The sequence below is a fragment of the Carassius auratus genome, chromosome 1, assembly GCF_003368295.1.
Source record: "Carassius auratus strain Wakin chromosome 1, ASM336829v1, whole genome shotgun sequence".
NCBI lineage: Eukaryota > Metazoa > Chordata > Actinopteri > Cypriniformes > Cyprinidae > Carassius > Carassius auratus.
The window spans coordinates 21,270,507-21,281,618 of record NC_039243.1 but is presented as its reverse complement, the minus strand read 5'-3'; the positions used below and the strand labels follow the sequence as shown (position 1 = coordinate 21,281,618).

Genomic DNA, 11,112 nt, shown 5'->3' with positions numbered 1-11,112 from the left:
AGGTACAAGACATTAAGGAAATATGAGATACAGAGTATAAATGCCATTTGTGCAATACATATACATTTTTATTGCTAAAAATTATCCGGTATCCTTATGTTTTAGAATAAGTATATCACAATATCCATTAAAATAAATAATAATAATTTAGAATATAGTTGATCTCATTCATTTCCACTAGTCCAATAGTTTAATGCAGTTTTGCTCATAATGTGAACATCTTTTAATTATTTTTAGTGGGAAAATTTTGGTCTATTTTTATTTGTGTAAACACAATTATCTGACTCTGCGCGTCACAAATTATTTTAAAAAGGAAACGTGCAAATCTTGCTGTTTACTTCAAACACAAATGGTATTTTTCATAATGTTGTGGAGATCCCTTCACATGACATCAACATGTCCGTGCAACTGTGGTTGTACAGTAATCTATAAAATCATTGGTCCTATTCAAACAGGACAATAGACATTCCACCGAATCCAGCAGTGTCCACCATAATATCGAGGTGTGCATCATTGATCATTTTTCTCACTAAAAATATTTTTCTCCTAACACGAGATATACAGTTTACTTTAAAGATAAATTATTCTGTACATATAGCACCCCTTGTTGTCATTAAAACATAACAAACCACAGGAAAAATAATCAAGTGCATCCACTACAAATAGGCTATGTCTAAATTCATATAATTTTTTTTTCAACTTCTGAGTAATGACTTGTAAAGATCATGTAATTTCAGTCCTTATCTCCGTTAACGAGTTGTAACGAGTATGTTTACAATGTAAATGTATACTATGAAATAGAAACTAGAAAAGTTTGAAATTGTTATTTACTTCATTACTATTCTCCCAGCAGGAAAACAAAATAAAAGTCTGTACGCATGGGTCTGAGAGATTGCGTGCAGGTGCACACATTTTCCCTTCAAGTTTATTTTTCATAAATCCCTGTAAGGAGAAGCTGTAAGGTTTGTGGGACAGTGACTGTAATGAATTTTGACTGTAACTGTATGCTGAGTTGGACTTTTTCAATTCTGGAGATTTTTCCTTCACAACAGGAAATGCCCTATAACTGTAGCCATTTAATGTGATTAGCCACAGCATGTGACTTAAATCATTTAATGCATAATTTCAATGCCTTACTAAAGATGTTGTAGATGTCACACTCACTTACTGTCCTCACTGGAATGTGAAGAGAGGTGGACATTACAAATTAGCATACAAAAGAGGACAAAGGATGAGATTCCTTGGACATGAGAGCTTTAGCATGCTAGAGTAAATTCTATTACACTCTGAGTGCTCAGTCGCTCTTGAGGTGTAATTGGAGCTGAGCCCTTATAAATCTAAGGCCGGCAGTTAAGGAGGGTGATGTGTTTTCGAAAACATCATTTACAAAACTCTCTGTAGATTTCATCCCTAAAAGTCTATGTAGGAATAAAAGCTAGATTTAGCATATATATGCACAAAAGTGTACGTCAGAATATGTGCAAAAATATCTTTATAGATTCCTATCAGGGGAAGATCTCCATCTCGACTCCTCCCCAAAATCACCATATATGGAGTTTACAACGACTAGTTTTACTATGCATAACCTCATCTGCATATAATTTCCATGCAAATTCCCATGCACATGACACCATGTTTAACACCAAGACATTAAGGAAAGATGAGATACAGACTAAATTTGTGCCAGTATACTATATATACTGTATACTCTCATTCCGGCGTAATAATCAAGGAACTTGGCTGCCATACAATGGGTGCTGCAGGAACAGTGATGTTACACAGCACCTGAAACTAGTCCCGAGCAACTATGCTATTGCTGCAACTACACAAACTAGCTGGGTAATATCACTGCGCCTGCTGCACCCATTGTATGTAAGTTCCTTGATTATTAAGCCAGAATGGGAATATATTTCCTGGCCATACTGGCCAAGAAAATCTCAACTTTTTATTTGATGTCAGTCTTAGCACACGTGGTACCTACAGAAGATTCAAGTTTTAAATAGGAAAAATAAAGAAACTCTTTTGTCATTTTTAGATAGATGCTAGCGGTCTAATCAGATTCAATGATCTACTGTAAGCTAACCTAAAAATGCTACCGCCAGACCCCAGAGATCAGCTGAATGGATACGAAAACAGGCAAACTCAACTTTTTTCAATCTAGGGGAGCTTAAAAATGTGCTTATTTTCAAAAAAAGAAAGAAAAAAAAGAAAGAAAATTGGAGTGTTCCTTTAAGGTGTAAATGAGCCATTTTTGGTCAGTGAAAGCCAATCAAAGTCAGGTGCTCTTACATTGACTCATAACATTAAATATGGACAGGTTCCAGCCAGTGTGCTTTGTTTTTTTTTTTTTTTTTTTTTTTTTACAAATGGCATATGATATTACACTGCAAAGATGTTCCACCAGTGTCTATATTTTTATCAGTTAAAACCTAAAAATTTTGTGAAATTTACCTTTCTTTGTTGATATTATTATTATACGTTTTATTTCTTAATTCTGCTTTCTTTGGTTGTGTGCTTTTGTCATTATTATTATTATTATTATTATTATTATTATTATTATTATTATTATTGTAGATTTAAGCTACAATTTATTAAACTTTATAAAATATTGTAGTTCAGTTAATGGTTTTAGTTTTAGCTAACTATCTGTGAAGGATGTTGTGACGAGTCAATATTATTTATTGTTTTAGCACCCAAAACTATTAATTTATTTATTTATTTTTCCTGTTTCATATTTTGTAAATTAATACACTGACATTCATACATAGGTGTGACTTCAGTTGCCATACTTCTAGGGGTCACATTATGTGTGTTTTTTTTTTTAAATTTATTTAATTATTTTACTGTTTATCCAACAAAGAACACTATATCGGACTGCAGGTGACAAATAATGTATTTAAGATGAAATCTTGTCTAACATTTTTCGTATCTGTCTCCTAATGAAAGAACAGGGATTAGAAGTAAACCTCGCCCCATGCAACCTCAAAATAATTGCTGATCTGCCTTAACACGTTTAATCCCACTGGTCACAATAGTGACCGTAAAAAAAGGTTTTCTTCTATAAAGCTCTAAAAACCTTACTGACTGATGTTTTAGTGTACTTCCTGCAAATATGGAAAAAATAAAGGGTCTCAATTAAATATGTGCCGTTTCACATGATTAGTGCAAATTGTCACATGACCAGAGTAGTTTATTTACTGTTTGCACCTTGAGAATAATATATAAACATAAATATATGACAAAGAGTTTTGGTACACATGATCTTTAGGGTGTCTAGTATTTATATATGCATTCACATATATTTAGTTTTGTTGAGTCTGGTCATAGAATGAGAAAACATGTTGATGGTCACAATAGTGACCGGTGGGATAACAGTGAATAGGTATACAGTATAAAATTAATTATGCAAAATAGAACTACACTGTATGGTATTAGTTAAATGGGTCCTATACTGCATACAAAAGGGGGAAAAATAGCTTATTTTACCGAATTGCACTGCCCTCTATGGGTCTCTCTCTCTCTCTCTCTCTCTCTCTCTCTCTCTCTCTCTCTCTCTCTGCCTTTTCTTTCTTCCTCCTCTCTCTCTCTCTCCGATTGTCTTACCATGGCCATCACCCTTCAATTATGCTGTTGGGTAAAATAAGATAGAGAGGGCAGTTTGCGAGCAACATATTGTGCACGATGCTCTTATTTTAAGTCCTCTCATGAATATTGTACCCTGCCCCAAATTCACAATTGATCTGACGACAGTACAGCAACAGTGAGCCAATGGAAATCCAAGTTACACTAGTTGAACCACTAGTTAAGATGGCAACACATCTCCAAAGACGGATTTATGGGAACCTCTTGCCAAAATAATAATAATAATAATTATTATTATTATAATAGTAATAATAATAATTATTATTATTATAATAATAACATTAAAAAAATTAAATGAAACGGACAAAACTGCATTGGAGGAACCAGATATCAGCGAAGAAATCACATGTACATCCGGCAGTATACAACGCGATACCAGCCGTACCACTCTCAAGCGTCTTGGGGATGCCTACTTTGGCCGTCTATTTCTGAGAATAAAGGATAGACTGCCTTGCTTGTGGATACATTTTGTTTAAAATGGACATTGCACTGGTTGGATTTTGCCAGGGAATGGCGATGCACATCAAGATAAATTCCTAAACTTATGCTGTTCCTTTTTTTCAGCCCGCTGACAGTCACGTTTCCAGGAGACTTTGTGATACCCAAGCTAATCACGAACCATTTCACGGATTATTATACAGTCGAGCTAAAGAGGGACCGGTGTCTTCAAGGTTATGGATTTGCCGTGCTCATGATGCTTTCGAATTGACCACGTTTAAGCGGGTAAGAAACGGATTGTCTTTCAAAGCAAAGCAAGCAATCGCACACGAAGCCCTGTTTTGCTGCGGCTGGAGCTGTCCGTGGTGCTGAAACACAGTTATTGCGCTGGTATTGACAACTGCTTCTTGAACAATTGTGTCGGCTTGTGAACTATTCGGTTATGAATGCGGTACACAACTTCATATGTGCTTCACAAGCTCGCGGCACTAAATTTATGAGCCTCAGTTATGAGGCATTACGCGTTGCTTTGGAAAGACCGGCTTGGGTCCGCGATGAATGAGCTGTTTTGTGATGAATCTCTTTAGTTAAATTGTTGTTTACTTATTTATTGTTTGTATTCAATTTCTACACAGTCAACATGACCAGTGTAGACTGTGGATCATATTATAGCGTATCAGACTCAAGTGTTGTATCTACATGTGTGTGTGTGTGTGCGCGCGCGTCTAATTGTGTGTTTATGGGGTGGGGGGTGTGTTTCGCATGAATACAAATGCTTCTACACGACAAAATGTTTTAATATAGTATTGTTTCCATAAAGATAGAATCGTGATATAATAGATGACGTCGCGTTTTGCTTTTAATCAACTCGCGTCTTTCTCGCCTGAGAGATGAGCTGTGACTGTCACATACAGCATCAAATAGAGAAATTCAATATAAACACCTTTGTGAAACGTATATGTGTCTTGCACTCCGAGGTTTAACTTCGATACTCGTTAAGAGTTTATAAAAACTGGAGTAGTCGGATATGTGGGGTGAGTACGAAAAGAAAAAATGCATAGGGGTATGGCAAGGGTCTCTGGTTTGAAACAAAAATGACTTTTAATATATTTTAAAACGATTTGTGTAAATAAAGTTAAAAATTATATGTGTATGTGGTCATCTGTCTCGTTAAGCGGCAGATGCTCAAGTTGGAAACAATAGAGATGTGTCTATTTGTTCAGTGAACGAGCAGCTGGCTTTACGTGTTGTATCTTTGAGTTGAAATGCCTCCGGTTTATATCTTGGAAATACATTCCCAAATTGCGTATGAAAAGTATTTTATTTATTTATTTTTTATTTTATTTTTTGCCAATCGATGTTACTTTAAATTTCAAAGGAGCGAGAACGTTTTCTCTCTTTTTTGTTTTTAGAAATACCATGATCAAATGTGGTTGTATTTGAAATATAATGCTAATTACATAATGCACATGATGTATTGTATTGAATAAACAATGCATTTGCTAGGTGGCATTGATAAAGTTTGGTGTGAGAATATTCTGATATTTTTAAACACAGACAGCACTACAAATTATATTTAATCAATTTAAGACCCCTTGCAATGCAAAATTTAGGCTAAAGAACAGCGCATATTGCTTATTTATACCAGTATCTGCTTTTGCATTGACTAGGAACAATTTGCTTTACATAAATGGGAAGTATCTTGCACATTTTAACGGAAACATAATGGTCCAGCATATGTAGTTTTCAGATGTAGAGACTGCATGTTCATGTAACAGACATTCATCACGTCTTTTCCTTTTCTAGATGACACCCCAAACTACAACTGCACTACCGTGAGCTGGGTCATTCCTGCACAAGAAAATGCATATCTGGATACTGAAAATATTATTGCTGGTTGCCACATCTCTGAGTCTGATTGAGATGTATGACAATTATGGAGAGATCTGTAAGAATCTGTGCACTTGCGAGGAGAAGGAAGGCATTCTGACGGTCAGTTGTGAGAACAGGGGCATTGTGAGACTGTCGGAAATAAGCCCAGTGCATTTTTCTATATACCATCTTTTGCTGACAGGTAATTTGCTAAAAAAACTATTTGTCAATGACTTCATCAACTATACAGGAGTTACCATTTTGCATTTAGGTAATAATGACTTATCTGAGGTGGAGAGCGGGGCATTCAATGGACTCCAGGGATTAAAGAGATTACATCTGAACAATAACAAAATAGACATTATTAGGGATGACACTTTTGTCGGACTTGAGAGCCTTGAATATCTTCAGATAGACTATAATTTTATTAGCACTATTGAACCTAATTCTTTGAGCAGGCTTCATCAACTGACTGTGCTGATTCTCAATGACAACTTGTTGTCCTCTCTGCCCACAAACATTTTCCGAAATGTGCCCTTGACACACCTGGATCTTAGGGGCAACCGCTTAAAAATGTTCCCTTATATTGGCCTTTTGGAGCATATGGATAAAGTAGTGGAATTACAGCTTGAGGAAAATCCTTGGAATTGTTCTTGTGAGCTTATTGCGCTTAAGGCTTGGCTGGAGAGCATCGCCTACACAGCTCTGGTGGGGGAGGTGGTTTGTGAGACTCCTTTCAGGCTCCATGGCAGGGATCTGGACGAGGTCTCAAAGCAGGAGCTGTGTCCCAGAAGGGCCATATCAGAGTATGAGATGCGCCCTCCACCCCCACTCAGCACCAGCAGCTATTTCCAGACCACGCCAGTGGCCGTGACATCATCAGCCACATCTTCAGCTGTCCTGCGATCCTCATCTAGGCCAACCAAAGGCACTCGCCAATCCAGCAAAACCAAGTCCAAGCCTACTTCTCGAATCCCAGCAATCCCCTACAACTACGGGCCCATCATTGCTTTTCAGACCAAATCTCCTGTGCCTTTGGACTGCCCAACCACCTGTACATGCAATCTGCAAATCTCTGACCTGGGGCTAAATGTCAACTGCCAGGAAAGGAAGATAGAAAACATATCAGATCTGAAGCCCAAGCCATACAATCCTAAAAAGATGTACCTCACAGGGAATTACATCCCTGTCGTACGTAGATCTGACTTTGTGGAATCTGAGGGACTGGATTTATTGCACCTGGGAAACAATCGGATAGCACTCATACATGACAGAGCCTTTGGGGATTTAATTAACCTACGAAGGCTGTACTTGAATGGCAATTTAATTGACAGACTCACAGCAGATATGTTTTTTGGGCTAAAAAGTCTGCAGTACTTGTATTTAGAATATAATAAGATTCGAGAGATTGTAGGTGGCACCTTCCGCTTTGTGCCCAACCTTCAGCTACTTTTCCTCAATAACAATCTTTTAAAAACATTGCCAGGAGACATCTTCTCTAGTCTGCCTCTCTCCCGCCTCAACCTTCGCAGCAACCACTTTCAAAACCTGCCTGTGAGTGGAGTTCTGGACCAGCTGAAATCCCTGGTTCAGATTGACCTGTTCGAGAACCCTTGGGATTGCTCCTGTGATGTGGTTGGCATGAAAATCTGGTTGGAGCAGCTGAACACTGGAACAGTGGTCAATGATGTCAAATGTGTGACTCCCAAGCAGCTTGCAGGACAGGATATGCGGGTCATCCCTTCTGAGCAGTTATGTCCAGATTACTCTGACATCATTGTTTCCACCGTGGTTCCTTCTGAGGAGCCTTCAGCAGAGAGAATCACCACCACGGAGACACCCCAGAGGTTTAACACCCCTTCCAGTAATGTTCCTTTGTCTGTCCTCATTCTCAGCCTCCTTCTTGTTTTCATTATGTCTGTCTTTGTGGCAGCCGGCCTATTTGTGGTGGTGATGAAGAGGCGTAAAAAGTCTCAGAGTGACCGTACCAGCACAAACAATTCAGACGTGAGTTCCTTCAACCTGCAGTACAATCTCTATAGCAATCGCTCTGTCCCCAAGGTCAAGGCTCCAGCAGGTCACGTCTATGAGTACATCCCACATCCGTTAGGTCACATGTGCAAAAACCCAATCTACAGGTCCCGGGAAGCTAATGCTGTGGAGGACTACCCCGATCTTCATGAACTCAAGGTCACCTACAGGAGCATTGCTGAGCAGGACCAGGAGGTCACTTTGAGGAGCCCCAATTACACAGTGAGCACCATTGAGCCTCGTGAGCAGCCATCCCCCATTCAGGATGCAGAACACTTCTTCAGAGGGATCCTGGAGCCGGATAAATCCTTATCGTCATCGGGCAGCAGGTTTGAATATAAGTACACTGGCCCTGTCCCGTACACATACCAACAAAACTTCGACGTCAGACGACAGTTCTTACATCCTGAAGGAATACGAGAGACTTTGCTATATGGTACAGCACCAAATACTGTTTTCCTGGAGCCTAACAGAAATGAATATTTGGAACTAAAGGCAAAACTTCAAATAGAGCCGGACTACCTTGAAGTTCTTGAGAAACAGACAACACAGAGCCAGTTTTAAATCTTGGTCTATCTATAAATGCAGTATAAGCATTTACCTGTTAAACGGAATCAAACTGGAGTGTGCCTTGGCACAATATACACCAACTTAAAGAAGAAAAAAAAAATCCAAAACCTACAGAGGGGTGTGCCAAACTATGTTACATTTTAATTTTTGAACCACATGGCATTACAGAAATGACTAAGAATTATAATAAATAAACAGAGCTTGCGGAACTTGGATGAAAGCACGAGTTGTGATATAAAACTGGCAATGCAAAATCTATTTTTTTAAGTCAATAATTGAATACGCATAAATCTAAGTGTACAGGTTAATCGCACCCAAATACATTTTCAGGGATATAATCATACAGATATAGTGAATTTAACGGGGTCAGGGAGGGGTTTCACATACAAGAACGAAAAAAAAAAAAAAAAAAAAACACCTTCTGACAGAAACACTATACAGCAGCGCATCCAATCGAGCAGGACAATTTCTCTGCTTTAGTCTGTAAGTAAGTACTGTATTTATTGGTATACTCTCTGCCATATATTTTCAACATTTTTTTCACTGCTCATAAATATTATATGTGTCATGTCTCATGATTCTCTGTAAGAACATTTTGTTTGTAGTTTCAGATCACTTACTGTAGCTTGCATTGTACAAGTTGCTTTTTTTCAGCAGTGGCACACCCCAATGTCGAAGAGAAACTTTGCATTATTTAGTGATTTTAAAGATAAAGTGTCTTTGTATGCTGTCTGCACTTTTTTGGAAGATGAAAGGCCACAGGATCTTCCCTGCTAACATTAGAATATATATTATATATTAAAAATGAATATGTGTATTCATTCTTAATATGTATTTTTAATATGTTATATCAAAATTCATGAATAATAATTGAAGTAATAATTATGTTGTGTAATACTGATATTTTAATGTAACACCTATTTTTATACAAGCATTCACAAATTATCTTACATTTATCGTTTTCATTGTTTTGATTGCTTTACACTTATTGCACTATATTGACCAAAATATGTTTTTGTCATCAATAAATATGATGTCCAGTTCTTATAGACATTTGTTGAAAATGAAAAGCAGCTTGATTACAGCTTTCACCAGGTAACCAGGAATTGCAAACCCACTGTAAGTTCACAGGAGCTCATTCAATAGCTCAAATCAATACACTAAGCCTGGTACTCGTTGAACCTCTCAACTCAGGTAGATTGTATATATTGGTTCTGCTCGCAAAACTCCTTATTCTTCAAACAGGAGAGTGGGACACACAATATGGTGCTAAATAGGCTTAACTATTCTTATTGTGTGGAAAACAACAAGAGATCGATAATAACTATTCTGCTCTGCTAATAATAGAGATAAACTACTATTACCAACAGGTGAAATTATCATTCTAGCAGTATACAAGCAGATGACTTCAAAATGAGGGTTTGCATCAAACGATCGGAAAATGCTTTTGGAGATTGCTAGTTGTTTAGAAGCCCTTGGATCAATGGATTATTTCAATGTTACTTTGATCTTTAGAGGTGCTTTAAAATAACTTCACCATTTGCCCTCTGTACCATGACGGACTTAAATATTGGTACAGCTGTATCTGCCGGTGGATTGTAAATTGCTGTGTGGGAAGCTGACCTAGCCCTCTACTCAATGATAAAGAGGTCTGCTTTGTACCCAGTGCCTCACTAGGCTCAAGGGTCCTATTCCACTTTGAGCCTGATGTGGATCTTTTTATAGCTGTGGAAGATGAAGGCTGCATCTGAGGATGAGGGGGCGTGAAAAAGTTGGGTAACCTGACAACTTGTCTTTATAAGCTGAAAGGGGTCGGACACAATGTTGTAAAGCCACGCAGGGGATATTATGAGAGGACCGACCTTGTCATATTGTTACATACTGATGTGCTGCTGAGGGATGTTCATGTAATTAATAATGTGCAAGGGTTGATTGTCAGGACTGTGCTTTTTTTATTTTATTTGAATGCTTAACTTTGTAAACTTATTTTCATGTTTTGGATTTTATGTTGCTCGTTTCTTTGTATTTTTTAATTCCAGAAAATCTGGATTAGCAGGCATGAATAAAACTTCACTCCTGGCTCTACAGCAAGAAAACTTCATTTTCATCCATCTGCGTCAAGGATATGTGCAACAAAAGGGTCAAACGCCAGGGGTGTCATTTTTCTAAGGTTGTCAAAATACCGCAATTGTTACTATGGCAAGTTTAGGATGCAATTCTGTGCAATATGGTAAAGCATGTTCCCAGCCCCATCACCAAAATTATCTACATTTTAATGCATGCTCATTCCTCGTACCATTAGCTGATATTGTTTTTGGATATTAGCTAATGTGCGCTCTGAACCAAAAGGTTTGAACAGTGAGGGCTGCATTACTAGTTTTGGTGGCTCAAAAGTAAGACGAAGAAATCAGTTGCATTTTCCATATCTACAAATCGCAAATGATGCCTCTTAATCAGCGTAATGGGTTTTGGAGGGGCTGTCAGGGGACACTACGATGTTTCATTTCCCCACTGATTATTTCACTTATCCTATTTTTTTTTTTTTTTTTTTTTTTGGGG

General features: G+C 37.8%; 1 protein-coding gene across 1 annotated transcript; it reads left to right on the top strand.

Annotated features, from left to right (window-relative positions):
• The first annotated feature begins 3,964 nt into the window (after positions 1-3,964).
• On the top strand, positions 3,965-9,587 carry LOC113101070 (SLIT and NTRK-like protein 5). The gene is made up of 2 exons (XM_026265559.1): positions 3,965-4,365; positions 5,887-9,587. The coding sequence occupies exon 2, from the start codon at positions 5,944-5,946 to the stop codon at positions 8,545-8,547; it is 2,604 nt and encodes an 867-aa protein (XP_026121344.1). The 5' UTR covers positions 3,965-4,365; positions 5,887-5,943; the 3' UTR covers positions 8,548-9,587.
• Positions 9,588-11,112: the final 1,525 nt, after the last annotated feature.